Genomic DNA, 16,218 nt, shown 5'->3' with positions numbered 1-16,218 from the left:
TTTTTTTATTTCGTAAACCGTTCTAAAGAGGGAGTTTTATCATACAATTTTAAACATAAAAATCAAATTATTTTATGTATTGGTTATATCAACTTAAGCTAAAATTCTTTTTAAACAATAATCAACGATCCGTTAATATTCGAATAAACAATTTATGTAAAACTAATTTAATATAATCTTATGGTAGTAAGTTCCACTGTACAGCAAACAAAAACAAAAAAACCTGTTGGCCGTTTTCGACTTTGAATGAAAAAAATTTATTTTTTTGTAGTTGGTCTTTTTTGAGCCTCTGGCTAAAAGGCATTTTGTGAGCATAAATCGTGAGGGGATCGGATCTCTTCCATAGGTCTCCCTTTTGTGTCTCTCCGAGTTTCAAGCCTCTAATCCCTAAGCAAGGCGCCACCTACCCCAGAGATTCCTTTTGCCCGATGCCCTCCCTTTGTAATTCCTCAATAAAAATGGAAAAACTAATAAATTTTGCCCAAGTAGAGAGACAAAGTGGGGGGTTCGAGACCCAGCGGGGTGGCTACTGGAAGCACGACAGACCGAAAAAATTATTTGTTTTGTCATATATGCAAAGTTCCATAATTTATGATCTAATATACAAAAGAAAAAAGTTTTCAGAGTGAAGGATGAAAACTTCGGCGCTTCCCATTCAACAAAAAAAAGAAAGAAAAGAAAGAATGGGGAAGAGAAAAAGAAAGAAACAAATTCATTGAAAACTTTTAAGATTTTTGGGTTGGGTTTTGACCTGATCGCGGTGTGGGATATCGGGGATCATTGTCAACATTTTGACCGCTCGCGGGGCCCGTAATCATCGGTCTATCCCCCCGCATTAACCTCATATGCCCCTTTATCCAAAATTGGAAAGAGTGACGCCGCCGCCAACATCGATTTAAATGCAAATCAATGTAATAAAACATTTTTTCGTCTTTTCACTAGGTTGCAACTCGGTTTACAGTAAAAAAAAAATTTTTCAAAAATAAAACTACATTGTAGAATCATTTAATAGGATCAGGATTTATAAAGAGACTATAACATTTTCCTATTTTTTTTTTAGAGGTATTACTTCAAATTAAGAATCCATATTAAAGTTATTAAAATTATTTACGGACTATAACGGAGTATTTTTTTTTAATTAATAACTCAAACTACCATTTATTTCTCTGTGCAGCTAACAGTATTAAATGTCGCATAGGTTAACCCTATTCTATCCTATTAATTTCGAATTGAATCTGTGACACCCACGCAGGCGACACCTTCGAGATTATATATCCCCCATGTTCGGAACGGAAGTTCGTGTGGCGCTAAGGAAAAGACCAAAGAACTAAATAGATCGTAAATCACTTAGAATCCAGGTGAAAATGTTCGAAAAGATGTGGGCTGGTAATTTGTATAGAATGGGGATTGTGTTCCCAAGAAAATAACGCAATTTACAAGTTTTTAAGCACAAAGCGGTACGGGAAATGGGGAATTTCTATTTAGACACCGAAGAGACATGGGTTGACACCTTTTCAGATCAATTGGTCAGTGATAAGAGCCCAGTTACAATGGTCCATTTTTGGATGGGGATGCTTTTATATTGTTGGCGTCAAGTGGTAGAGTGATTTTATGGTAAATAAACGATTTAGAAGACATTTGTCCCATTTGATCTATTTGGTCAAGTGATTTAATGGTTAAATCATTTAATTGTAAGTATTCAGGATGAACAATTTGAATAAAAGAGGAATTAAGCCCTTGAAATGAATTTGAAAACCATTTGATTTAACTAAGTTATCAAACTCGAAATTGATTTTAAAACTCAACGAACAACAAACATTCATTTGAACAATGGATTCCCTCCTGTCTACCCACTTTAAAAGCTTTTGCCACACACTTTGCCTACTTCTTTATGGCAAATTAATGACTGAAAAAACGAACAAGAATTTCAAATAAACCATAAATTTTATTAATTTCTATAGCGGCTGCCTCACAAAAAAGATAGCTATTCGTGTGTGTGCGACTGCTTTTTTCTTTTTTTAAAACTGAACAATAGGATCGATTCATGGAGTTCTGCAGAAATACTACCGAACCACTGCGAACCGCACCCAATTATAATAAAAAACAATTCGTATAGGACGGCGGGCGAGTGGAAAAACCTCGTCTGCTCCCACAGAAGTGACAACAAATTTAAAATTTACGAAATAAAAATTAAAATTAAATAAAACACCGCACGGCAAACAGCCAAAAATGAACAATGGACGCGGTCTGAAACCGAAAACCGAACAACGAAAATTAGCATACAAACTGAAGATCGAAACTGCATATCAAATGAGGATCCGATCAAGTTTTGTTCGGGCCAGTTCATTCAGCTGCGGATTCATTGATAGATCGTTCGCCGTTCGGTTTCCGTCCCCCGACTAACTGTTAAAATAGACACATCACCCAGCGATTTTACGAGCCAGCCGACCATAATTCAAATTTATGTGAAAACACAAGTCCGGGCCAAAAAAATAAATCAAGTCACGACTTTGGTGGGGAGAGAACACACTCGGAAAAAATCGTTATATGTGCAGTATATTTCTAACAAGCAATTTCTTAAAACTAAACCCAATATATACATTAGAGATTTTTTTTCAACAAAAATAAAACTTGATTGTTAAATAAAATTAAGTGAAATTTTGTCAAAAAATATATAAAAATTTTAAAATTATAATTTAATTTGCGTCTGAATTCCCATTGAATCTTAAGTAAATCCCTTTGATTGTATGGTAGGTGTCTCGATTTTTCTTCAGTGAGTGATACCCCCAGTTTTTTAGCACTCGCACACCTTGAATGAGGCCCAGAGACACGAAGCTAAATGACAACTCAGCCAACTACCGTGTGCCAAATGAAGAAATGAAGATGGAACCAAGTCGGGGCCTCGTCATCATCGGAATCATCAGCATCATCGTCGCCAACTGTTGACAACGCCTTGCTGCGGTGGCTGCGGTCCAGTTTCATTATTATTAACCAAAAAGTATAAAAAAATGAATCCGAAAAAACCCCAAACGGATCCCATTCAACGCCCACGTCTTCGACATTTGCCTGCTTCCACAGATTCATCCGTATATTTTCGTGTATATATTTATTATATTTTTTTGCATCTGTCTCTGCTTTCAGCCGTGGTCTTTGTTGGTCTTAAAAATTTATGTGACCGCATCGCTGCCGTATGAATTTTTAATTTTTCACCAGTCTTCTTTTTTTTACCGATTCTGTTTGCCTTTTTAATTTTGGCAATTAATGAAATTTAATACTTTTGTGTGCACTGTCTGGGGCAACATTTTTGGGTCGTTGGAATTTTTTCTGGCCTTAACTTTGTTTATTGATAGATTGAGAAAGTTGTGGCAAGGTATTTGGGCAAACTTCAAGGGTTTTTAAAGTGACAGATTGTCTGCAGATGATAGATGAGTGTGGAATATAGAATATGGCTATTTTATGGTTCTAATAAAATGAAGAGAAATTGATGGAAGCTATGGTCCTAACAAAATAGTTTTTATTTTTTATTACATTTTTATTATATGGTAAAGATCTTTCCACATCCAATGAAATATTGCATCATATTTAATACCTCCAAAATGAAGTCTCAAAAATTTCCAAGTAAGCAATATCGTTTTTTTGGGTCTTCTTTGGACGTTTCATAATTAGTTTCTCCTTTATAAAGAAGCTCCTCGCAATTGTCGATACGTCTCCTTTTCGAGTCCGCTGATTGCCCATTTAAAATATGCAAATTTGATCCGAAAAACAATAAGACAGAGCGAAGCGGAGAAAAAACAAAAGCGAGGCGGACAAAGATGAAGCCATCAAAGTGGAGTTGCCAGCGGATTGCACTTAAAAATGCCCAAAAGCAGTCGAAAATAATTTGTTAAACTTTATGGACAGGCGAAAACTTAATTAAAAACAATCCTTTTCGGGCGCACTTAATTAAAAACATTGGGTGTTAAGTTAATGAAGTTTTTTGTTGAATGAAAGACACAATTTTTCAGCTTTCATTGAGAAATCGTAAAAGATAAACAGATATGGTGAGGCAGAAAAGATAAACAGACCATCAATATGGTGTTTTTTTGTATTTTTTTTTGGTCTAAAGAGGCCACACAAGAAGAAGAGAAACAACAAAAGCGGAGGCGGCAAAGCCAAAGGAAATGCGAGAAAAAGTTTCCCAGGCCCTGGAAACAAAATGGAGCTCCACAAAAATAAAAGCGAAGAAAAATATACAAAAAATTCAGTGCTGCGTAATACGGTTGCTCTGCTCTGCCACTGGTTTTTATGCTTCGCCTCTCGCTCGCACACAAAACGGGTTAAGAAGCAGTTAAAAAGAGGGTGAGAGAGAAAGAGAGAGGGTAAGCCAGAGAGAGGGACAGACAGAGCGCCGCCCAAAGCCACGCCCACATCTATAAAAATATGCACAGGTATAAGTGAAAGAAAGTTACTATTATAACTAAACAGCAGCTAGAAGGAAAGAGAGGAAGTCCAAGGAAATGCCAAGAAATCTTGGAAATATTAAAACTTGTATTTACCAACACACCTTTCACTCATTAGTACCCCGAACTTAATTGAAATGTTGACTTACTTAAGCTTAATTAACAGTCAACTCAGGTAACGCCTTCGAAACCACTCAACTCAGGTAGCCCTCTCTCGCTCGCTCGCTCTCTCTCCCGTTCAGTCTCTCAGCTCGCTCTTTAGCTCATTTTCCTCTGACCAATCAGCTGAAACACTCAAAACTCGTTCGCACTCGACCAAGGCAGTGCGATGAAAAGAGACAGCCAGCCGAGAGAGGGCTGTAAAAAAAGAGGGTAACGAAAAAAAAGGAAAAACACAGAAAGTTCAACCCATCAAGCTGAAGTTTTCGATCGTAACTTTGCAGTTGACTCTCGCGCACAGAAGCGTTCGGAAGTGAAATATATTTTATTAATAATATTACCCAACACAGTGCTACCAAACAGAAATCGCATTTTATTTGTGCTTTGTTTTGGCAAATAGCAAAAGGATTTTCGAGCTTTTGCAATAGGTAAGTGGTGACGCCATTTTGTGGCTTTTTCGTTTCGGCTTCCGTTAGAAGCGACGCCATTTTGTGGCTTCTGTTCGCCAGCTACTGTACTTACGCATAAGAACTTAGGGCGAGCGAAAGAGACGGCTAGCGAGCGCTGCGCATGAGCAGTAGCTTCGGCTACTGGTCTTCGTTTTGCTTCGTTTCTCTTCGGATGACTCACACACTCACACAGTGCCACCGAATTGAGTAACAGACAGGGACAGAGCGATGATCTCGCTTCCTCAAGTTGCCAGCAGCGACGCCGGCAGCGACGCCGACAGAGGACGGCGGCAGAGGCGACTACTATTTCTTTCAGTTATTAGTAGCATTCATTCATTCAACTTTGTGCCGCTCGAGCGTGCGTATATAGAGTTCCCTCTCATCAGTATCAGTAACAACATCAGTAACAGTTCCTTCGCGAGTACCTTCAAAAGAGATACAAATCGATTCATCTTACCAACGGACATACGAAAATCGACCGGAAAAACAGCTAAAGCAATCGGTTAAAGACACATTTCGAACCCGAAGAACGCGTAATTCCAGTGCAATCCCATTGGGTAAGTCTTTCTTCCGCCTCTCTCTTCAATGGCGTTCTTCGTGTTCTTCTGCTCGTCGTTCTTCCCCCTTCCACACTTGTTTCGCTACCAGTTTTACGCCGCTTTCATTGGACAACTGAAAACTGAGCAAAGAAGAAGTAAAAACCCCACACGTAACACGGGTGCGTGTATCGCCCTCTCTTTCTGCCCGGTCCTCTCTGTTTGGGCACTTGGTGCGCCAGAGGGAGAGAGGGCGATGCGTCTAATATGGCGTGCGTGTGGCCAACGGAGCTTTTTCGGCCTCTGTGTGCGTGAGAAAGTGTCGCCATTTGCCAAAATGGCGGACGCCAAGTTTGAACATTTCCCTATTGGATTGTAAAAAGTTTTTACCCAAAAGTCTTGACACAAATTCTCAAATGGGGTGATCTTCATTAATGGCAAAACTCTGAAATGAATCCCTACTGGGTTATAAGATTTTTACAAAGTCTTGACATAAATTTCAAAATCTTAAATTGCTTAGTAAAGATCAAATATTTCCCTATTTAATATCATTATTAAGGATACAAATATCATAACTAAAATGTACACCTTTATTGGAAAACTTTCAACACATACATATTTTTAATGCATAAAATTAATAACAAATTTAACAGAAAAAATAAATTTTCAGTATTGAATAACTTCTTTTACCAAGATTATCCTATGATTCTATTGAACTTTTCATGATATTATACCAACAAGTGTCAGATCCTCTAGCAACTTATAAATCCGTCGGCATTTGTTCAAATCGAAAGAATGGAAGCTCATAAAGTTGATGAGTCAGCATGAAGAAACTTCTTTGAGATTGGACAAAAGCCTAGTTTGTCGAAGGTTGATCGCAAGACGCACAAAACACAGCGAATCATCGCCAAGAATGTCCGACAGATCATCATCAGCCGTTTTGGTACAAGTTTTTTAACTATGAGTCATGGAGTTGTGCTTTTTTCATTCGATTATGAAATACCAATGAGCACGGCTCAAGCTACCAACAGATGTTCAAAAAGTTTGGTGAATGTCGAAGTTTTTTTAAATACCAAAGAGTTTATCAAGTGGCCAACACTTGTGTAAAAACTCCCATGATTCTAGAGGAAAATTGTAGAAATCGGAACTTTTCGTAGGTGCAAACAGATTATTTCTTTTTCTCACTTAAAACTATTGTTAAAAAGTCTCCAAAAACCCATGATTCGAAGGGAACTTTTAAAACTTTGTCACTTTGAACCATTTGGGAACTGTGAAAAAATGCATTTAAATAATTTATGTGCGACTTCTTGATTCAGGTTTCTTGCTCTTTGCATTGAGGAGTTCTGGAATTTTTACCGCTTTTCTCGCGACCATTTTTTTTCCGTCTGTGTGATCTTTGACCTCGTCTGGACCGCCCGTTGCGCTTCATCAATTAGAGTCTAATTAGCTAAGCGTTTACGGTAAATGGGCTCAGCTGGCAGCTAATCTGCGTCGACTTTTGAGCAACTGTCATATCTTAACGGCTGAAGGTGAGAAGCGGTCGAAATCGACTTTCTTTCGTCCCGAAATTCCAAACCGATTTGCGATGGATCTAAAGGAGATTCCGATCCCTCATACCATTCCATCATTGTATCTTTGTATCTTGTGGTGTGTTTGTGTTTGGGGTTACCTTCCTTTGTTTGCGCTGAAGTGGCACTGCCACATATCCTAATTGTTTCCACCGACTTATTGGTTCTGTTGTCAGGACAGGACCCCGTGTGTGTGTGGGTGTTTTTCCCGGGAATTTTGCGCCATTAGCACAATTAGATTCGTATCAAATGGACTTCGGTGCCTTTGTCTTGCCATCCTTATGTCCTTTTATTGTCATTTATTCTCGCTTCGGTTTTTTCTTTTTTTTCACTTTTCGGTTGTAATTTTTAATGGCACCTTGCCAACTCACTGTCCGCCTCCTACAAAAAATAAAAAAAAACATAAAGGGATGGTCAGAGATGAGAGGTGAAAGAAGTGTGGTAATCGCTTTTGACCATATCCCACGTCCTTCGACGTGTGTGTCACTGCTTTGAGCCCTTTTTTGGACCCAGTTTTTGAGCCTGTTATCGCCCATACCGCTACACATTTATCTCGGGGTGTTAAACTGTAACTCTCGAGGTCCGAGGTTCGTATTCGTGGAAGTCCCCGACGCACTTACTCTGCACTTCTTGTGCTGGCATCTCGCCAGAGATCTCTTCCATATATAATCTCACTCTCTGTTTGCAGTTTGCCATTTTATTTCTCTTTCCCATCGGTGCAAATCTAATTTCACGCAGCATTAACGCCTTTCGCATGCCCTTCACACGGAAATCCAAAGTCCAGAGTCAGGATCATGCTGTGCAAAAGATCTCCCAAAGATCTTCAGATCTCCATATCTCAACCTTGCCGTCCAAAAAGTATGTGTGTGTACAACACTAATTATTTTCAGTGCGGATTAATGGGATTATCTTTGCGTTGGACAACAGTTTATTATACAATATTTGGGCAGTTTCCCTCCGGTTCTGTGGGTGTTCGTTTTTCGCTTAAGCGGATTGCTATTTGCAGTTGCCAAATACTAACAGTTGGAGATCGCACGGAATCCTGGATCAAAAAAGGTGCCAAGTAACGCCTGTTTGGATTTTGGCATGGTTTTGCACAGGTTGTCCGTTAAGTTGTAATATTGTTTGGCTTGGATTTTTAACGGATTAGAAAGATCTGCTTAGTTGATCGTAAGATTGGGTATGAACAGAGGTACTAAGTATTAAAGTAAAGGCAATGAGATTGACTTCCCTGGTAAATTCATGTATTATTCTGGTTTTACAGTCATCTTCAGTTTAAAGTACTTAATGTTTACTTATCTCATCTTCCGTAAATATTAAGAACGCTTACTTATCACGCAATAGGATAGTCCTTCTTTTTTACCTTTATTATTTAACTTCCCCAACTCACCTAACCTTCCAAATTGATGGGCTCACTCAATTGTCAGCTCGAATTTCACCGCTCTCGAAGGTTTTCCCTCTGTTATCCCCAGACTTCAGACAATCCCATCGTCATTCGACGCATCCAGCAAATGGCCAAATAGAGTGCTTAACCCCGGAGAGCAACCCGTGGCTAATGGTGCTCCACTTAGGCCCACGCTCCCAGAGACAAACTGAATACAAATACAAATCCACGGCCAAATCCGAATCCGAGTCCAAATCCAAAGCAAGGCATGGCCAAATGCGAGACCGATCGGAGCGGAGAGACCCGGACCCAAATGAATCCATATCGAATGGATGGCCTTATGCAGGCGCCCTGTGTCGCATGATTAACGGCGTTAAAATGCCAATGTGACGCCACATTGTGTACACAAATTAACATTGGAGGAGTCCCTCTTTTGGCCAGGCTTTTGAGCCGATCTGAGCCGAGTCCCAGTCTCCCGCCAGACATGACCAATGCGATCAGCGACCCAAGCTCGAACCTCTGCACCGCGCCCACTGTGGAAAAAAGGGGTATCAAAACTAGGAGTTATATTTGAAAGTTTAGAGATTAGAGTCAAGGGTTAAGTACAACTTTTAGAAAAACTAGTAGAATTTTATGGATATTTTGAAATAGTAAATTATATCTTGTTTATATTAAAAGATATAACATTTTAGATTCAAGATCTTAAGATCTTAAGGTTACAATTTTAATATAATAACAGTATACAATCCCAATCAAGAACCATTTTCTCTGAGTGCCGGTCTCAAGCGAGACCCAGTGTTATAATTTGAATATGTTTAGTGGGCATTAATGTTATAATGACAATAACTACGTACCGTCTGCGGCTGGTGCAGCACCCGCTGTGACTTTTGCCTTTTGTTGTCAACGTTAGCTCCCCGATCGCCGATCCCCAAAACCGTACCCGTTTCCATTTCCATTCCCATTCCGCATCTGAATCCCAATCCCAATCCCATTCTCATTCCCATTCCCAAAAGTGTTCCAGCTGCGAGCTGAAAGCACCATAACATATAAATAAATATCGAAATCGGGTCTTGCCGAGACGCTTGTCGCTACCAGTCAGCGCTGGCTTTTGTTTCGCGCAGAAAAAATCCCGAATACCCCGAGCGAAACAAAAAGGCCAGTAAATCTGGGAAATATATATCCCAAAACGATGAGGCCAGGGGAAAAAATCCAGAAATCCAGCGGCGCCGAAATGACAAAAATAAAATTACATAAAAAATAACAGTTGTTAACTACCGCGCGGGTGAGAAGGGAAAAAGCGCATCGATGGGCATAAATTTCGTTCGGCTACGCAAGGCGCCAATTAAAAATAAACTTGTTACAGCGCCACCTTAATGAAGTGGCCAAAAACAGGGAGATTTTGGCAACTGTACTTGGTCATAACGCGGCGGGGGAGTTTTCAAAAGGCATTGGCTCGGCAGCGAGATGACTCAGTTAATTTAGAAATGCAAAACCGACCATGGGAACTTGGGTATTAATGGAGATAACATTATTACATTTGGTATGGGGAGTCTTTTTGTTAAAGACATTTCTTTCAAAATGATTTTATTGCAGTTCCATTTACTAAGCTTTTCGGATCCTGAGAAATCTTGTGGATATGGTTTTTTAATAGGTAAATATTCTCTTGGTGAAAAGTACAGAAAGTTGGTACTGCCAAAAGTACCTACCCCACTAATTGAATAATTGTGTTTGCGGAAGTATAAACTTCCGTCAATGAACTTCGCTAAAAATTTTAAAGAAAATGTATACAAGTACTAAAGTATTTTAACCCAGAGACAATGGTGAACAATCGTTGGTGTCGTTGAAGACAAATTATTATAAAGCCCGCCGAAGGTTGGCAACTGTGAAAAACAGTTGTCTGGACGTCGGGGTGATTTGTAAATGTCAACACCGCGTCCGAGGTGCGGATTTGGTTGCTTTTAATGAGTCATTGCCGATTTCATGTTGCGTGATCTCGACATATTGTTGTTGCCGCACATATGCATACTGTTGTGGTTAAAGTAATGACACTTGGGTTTAACCATAAATTAGTATTGTTGATTAACAGAAGCTAAACACAATATTAATAACAGAAGTGTTACTAGATACGAGATTTCTAGTATTCAACATTATTCATATGATTTGATTTGCATATATCCTCTTGTTCTTTGATAACTTGGCTTTTCCTTAACAAATTGTTTTCAAAACTGGAATACCATTTTTTAAACGTTAACTATCTGAATTTAACAGACTTTAAGTTTATAAATTGAAGTTTGTTTATAGCTCAGAAATGTGATACGAAATTAATCGAAATCACGAATTTAAGTTGCTATTCATTTGACCGCGGCTGTTTAGATATAAGCCGGGACATTTATATATATTCCGGCTGAAATTTATTAACCCATAAAAGTTGTCGCAGGCGTTGCTAACTTTATTTAAACTTTGCGTCTCCCTCTGTTTTAGGTGTTTGCCTTAAAGTGCGCCATAAACTAAAAGCCAAACCTAAAAGTCGGCGGAGAGAAAAAAAATAAATAACGCCCACCGAAACGCAACACCACCTACTGGTCACCCGTGAAAAACTGTGAAAAAAAAGGGGAGGAGAGGTGAAATCACAGAGCAGCGATATACGGGCCAAAAAGATAAAGTCGGCAGGAGGAAGAGGAAGCGACGTTGCCGCTTTTCACCGACCAATCAGCCAAAAAGGCAGCAATTAAACGCGGTGTTATCTGGGTAGATAGCGATTAGAGGTGGCGAGAAAATAAACCCCATTGAGTGGAAAACCCCCTTCTGTGGAGTCGAACTGAGCGCAATAGAGCGAGGGCTGAAAAGCGGGAGTGGATCCTATAGAAATACCCATTTGCCGAGAGCGCGAGTATACGGTTTGGAGAGCCCCGAGCAATATTTAGCAGCCACACTTGGAGCACCCCACTCAAGCACTCAAACACTCAACACCGCCGAGCAGAAGTACACATATCGCCTGTCAAAATGTTTGCTGTAATGCGAATCGACAACGATGACTGCCGGTCCGATTTCCGCCGCAAGATGCGTCCGAAGTGCGAGTTCATTTGCAAGTACTGCCAGCGGCGATTCACCAAGCCGTACAACCTGATGATCCACGAGCGCACCCACAAGTCCCCCGAGATCACCTATTCGTGCGAGGTGTGCGGCAAGTACTTCAAGCAGCGGGACAACCTGCGCCAGCACAGGTAAGCAATATCCCAGTTCCCAAGTCCTCAAGTCCAAATTCACCCCATTACTACCGCACAGTAAACGTTTACCGGCTAAAACTGATTTTATATGATTTTTATGCAGATTAATTCAGTACTAGCATTTTTCAACGATTCCATTAAAAACTTTATTTCTTGTTAAAGGCTAAATTAATTTTTAAAGTCCATTCAAGTCTATATGTTTAGATAGTCATATCATATATAACAGATACATTGTCATTTGAGAATAGTCGAATACTTATAAAGGTATTCTAATAAAAATCATCTAAAATCAATATGGTTGGTTAATATACGAAAAAAATATGAGTCAAATCGATAAAGACCAATATGATTAATTTCTGCGTGTAAATATACAATTATCCAAAAATATAATGCATGAAATAAGCTAACTGAATCTACCCAAATTCGGGTTTTTTTTAATGGTGTTGGATATATAAAATTAAATTTTTTTAAAATTATTTTCTTTAAAATATGTCACAAAAAAAGAATATAAATATTATTATTAGGTGAGAAAGAAAAATGTTTAAAAATATTACAAAGTATCAGTTTGTTTTGTAAAAAAAAACCTTTAAAATGTGATAAGTTCGTTGTAGGTATGTACATTTTTGTATATAAATGCATATTATTATAAGTACCTAGGGAAAGTTAAAGTCCCCTGGTATCTATAAATATTAATGTAGAATACAGTAGGTAGTTCATGCATAATTGCACAGCAATACCAGGAAAATATAATTATTTAAAAAATATAGTTATAACCATAGTTATTTAGTCTCTGTAATCTGACAGGTTAAATTTCATCTTAGTTTTTCTTTCAAACAATTTAAACAACTAAATTTGTTAAAACTAGATTCAACAATATAAAAAAAACCTTGATAAAATGGAACTCAAATATAGAAAAAGTTATTTTATCAATAAAGTCGATACATTATAACAAACCTAGCCGAAAAAGTTAAGATAACTCCCGAATTTTCCAGAGCAAAAGCTTTTTTTGATTGAATAAAAAGCTTAATCACATTATCAGCATACTCTCATGTATATACACACAAAAAAAAAACTTGGTAAAATCAACTGTAATAATTGTCAAACAGGCCCCAACCAGAAAAATTGTCAGTTCTACTAAGTAAATAGTCATTTCACAACAACAAAATACACACAATTAGCAAAGACACAAACCCAAAGCAAAAACAAAATACACGCAACTATTTTAATAGTTACGTAACTATCTTTGTTGGTCAATTTTACCAAGCAAATTTTTTTGTGTGTACATACACGAACACATAACAGTCCATGAAAAAACCGAAAACATTTTTTGGGCAGTCAGCAACGCTTTGTTAATATTACTTAGAATTATTGAAATTTTTTTGCCACATCACGAATTATTCTCTATTTTTCTGTTTCTCTCTCTTCTATTTGTAGATGTAGTCAGTGTGTTTGGCGATAAGCTTAAATACCATATAAACATATATATAAATATATATAAAAAACACACACAGAGCAATATATAAAGTAAAACCGATATCTAAGCACCGCCGCACCAACAACAGCACGCAATATCACAGCTATATCTTACACACACAAATTGAATGAATGGGATCTGATGAGGCAACTGCAACACACCCCGCCTACTTCTTCATGCACCACTCTTTAAACATATATAAAAATACCTGCAACAGCAGCAACTGCAATATTGCTTAAACTACTAGATGCAATCTACAGCCACGACAAGCGATTATAGTGAATGGAATGCTAAGTTCAGGTGTTGGTTTTCAATCTATTCGGTTATCTGGTCTATACAATGCACTTGCCACGCCCCCATCAACAGCAGACAAAAAAATCCAAACGTTGCGCAGGCGCAGCACAACAGCAACAGTTGCAACAGTTGCAGCAAACATTGCAACAGCAGCCCCATATTATCAAAAATACTTGCAGAAATCTACACATGGACACTTGTGGGCGTGGCTGCTTCGGAAAGTGATGAAGGAGCACAAATAAATCAAAAACCAGAAACATGCAACATCTAATATCTGAAAGCTTGCAACATCCTAAAATGCAGCATTTAAAAGCACACAAGGTTAAGAAAAGAACTGCAATATCTATAAATGTTCTTAGCTGCAGTAATGTAAAAATATAACATCTGGAAAACTTCTATCTGCAATTCTAAAAAACTGCTTACCAACATCTTGAAGACAAATAAACAAATCTACAACAGCAAACAGCCCACACGCAACAGCCGAAAATCCACGGAAATCCCAACTGAATTCACTAAAACACCTAACAGCAAAACATGCAACACAACAGCAACATGTTGCTGCTGGCTTTCTCACATGTGTTGCTCGTGTTGTCAGCGAAAGTGCAATTAAGCCTAAGCTTCTTGCGCTTTTAAAAATGCAGGCAACAGCAGCCACACACAGAGCAACACACCAGCAGCATGCAACGTGCAACACCCATATACCATCAGCAACATGCGACAACAATCAGCTGCAATTATCTTGCCTTAAACAACATTGAAGATTTACACATACACCCACGCTCGCTATATTTTTATGAATAATACAAATTAATTACAATTTAATAATATTATTAAAAATGCAAGAAATCAAAAAACAAACACCCACACACATACATCATAAGTATTTGTATTTTAAAAAAACGAAAGAAAAAACACGTTGAAAATGTATTACATAAAATTAATCATAATTAATAATAATAATGAAAACAATTATTAAATAAATAATTACGATATGCGATTGTTTTGTTTAAGTTTAAATTTTAAATAAATAGAAAGAAAAGCGATAAATTGTGCGTAAAATCAACGAAAAATAATGAAAAAATTGTTTTTTGTTTTTGTTTCCTTCTTTTAAGTGCCCGGCAATAAGATTGTAAATGTTTTCCGCTATTTATAATAAAAACTGATTTAATTAATAATGCCATCCTCACTCTGGACATTTTCTGTTTTATTTTCCTCGAATAAATCAGCTAAAACGATAAACATCAATTTATAAATAAACCTAATGTTAGACGGCGAAACAATAAGTAATTAAATAAACATATTTATACAATTAAAAGAAAATACAATCATAAAAACCCTACAACAAATGTGTATTTTATGGTGGAATATAAGTTGGTTAAAGCTGAAGTGTATTTTCCAATAAGTGTCTATTGGAACTATTTGGACAGTTTGTTTTTTTTTTAACTTTTTTTATGGAATATTTGGAGTGAGGATTTATGGGATCATCATCATCAGCTGAAAAGCAAAGAATGGGAAATATTTTAAATTTAAATTAAAGATTGAAAAATATTAAAAAATGGTATGGATCATAGCAGGTTTTTGCTGGCTATCAATAAAAGTTTAATCACAGGATAAAATTATTAAATATATGTTTCTCCAGTGCTTGTTCTAAAAAAAACACTATAGTTTTCTCTAGAAAATATTTAATTTTGCAGTCAGGTAATTTAATGATTGAGTCATTTAATTGTAACTACTAAATTACGCAGTAAGCTAATTACCGAACAGTTTACAGCTATATTAATTTTATGGTCAATCAGTTTCCTAGCATTTGAAAAGATGGTTCGTTTTTGTTTCTTATGATTTTGGTGATTTTTAGGGAAGAGTATTTTTTACGTACTACTTTCAGATCTTCTATTTTTCTTTAATTAAATCATAAGAAGCTGATGATTATTTTATCTTGTTTATTATGTTAATCTTAATATTAATCATAGTTTCCAATTAAATATCGCAGATTTTTAATCTTTATATTTTAAAATGAATTTAGAATATAAAATACTTTTGAAACAGAACAAAAATTTAAAATACCTTTGCTTTCTGATCGAATTCTTATCTGCAACACGTGGGTGTACTGTGTGCACTGTGTGTTCAGGAAACTTCTCACCTTCGATGTGTGGCTGGTATCTCCCCTTTGCGAGAACCCACTGTACCTGTGAGGGATGCGATAATCAATTCATCGCAACGTTTGCCGAGCATTTAGGTTAACTATTTACCGACAATTAAGCAAACTATTAAGACCAACTGCTCCTTTGTCGGCTCGCACAATTGGTAAATACCAGAATTCCGACGGGTAAAGGAGAGGAGCATATATAATTTCACATGCGATCATAAATCATTTCTCAAGTTCGAAAACCGAAATTCCCTGTTCACTGTTCCCTTCGGCCCGCTGCGTTCGTGTTAATTAAATATTGACTATGTTTTGATAAGCCGTAACATTTGCCCCGCGGAGGGAGTCCTCACTCCGATTTCAGGTTCGATTTTCCACAAATTTAAATGTTAGCACTACGCGGCAGGATCCCAGAGAAGGGAGAAGAAGATACCAAACCCACGGCGAGTTGCACATAATGAAAGCGTTTCCAAATGCGAAACGAATGCTGGAACAGCTACTGTGGCGAGTGTGGGCCAGGACATATAGACATATAGATATAAGGC

General features: G+C 37.6%; 1 protein-coding gene across 2 annotated transcripts; it reads left to right on the top strand.

The window, feature by feature from the left end:
- Window positions 1-4,886: 4,886 nt before the first annotated feature.
- drm (odd-skipped family member drumstick) lies at window positions 4,887-14,876 on the top strand. 2 transcript variants are annotated; one of them, XM_070219498.1, is made up of 3 exons: window positions 4,887-5,026; window positions 11,017-11,759; window positions 13,197-14,876. In XM_070219498.1, the coding sequence occupies exons 2-3, from the start codon at window positions 11,539-11,541 to the stop codon at window positions 13,219-13,221; spliced, it is 246 nt and encodes an 81-aa protein (XP_070075599.1). In that variant the 5' UTR covers window positions 4,887-5,026; window positions 11,017-11,538; the 3' UTR covers window positions 13,222-14,876. The 2 variants fall into 2 exon arrangements, with proteins under 2 accessions (XP_070075599.1, XP_017002938.1); XM_017147449.3 differs by lacking the exon at window positions 4,887-5,026 and adding an exon at window positions 5,404-5,604.
- The last annotated feature ends 1,342 nt before the right edge of the window (window positions 14,877-16,218 follow it).

The sequence above is a fragment of the Drosophila takahashii genome, chromosome 2L (genome assembly GCF_030179915.1).
Source record: "Drosophila takahashii strain IR98-3 E-12201 chromosome 2L, DtakHiC1v2, whole genome shotgun sequence".
Lineage (NCBI taxonomy): Eukaryota > Metazoa > Arthropoda > Insecta > Diptera > Drosophilidae > Drosophila > Drosophila takahashii.
The sequence above is the reverse complement of the archived record's forward strand: the minus strand, read 5'-3'. Positions and strand labels throughout refer to the sequence as shown.

Coding starts and splice junctions, on each gene's coding strand:
- drm (XM_070219498.1), top strand. CDS start 11,539: ATGTTTGCTGTAATGCGAATCGACAACGATGACTGCCGGTCCGATTTC. Junction 11,760..13,196: donor GACAACCTGCGCCAGCACAG/GTAAGCAATATC, acceptor TTCTATTTGTAG/ATGTAGTCAGTGTGTTTGGC.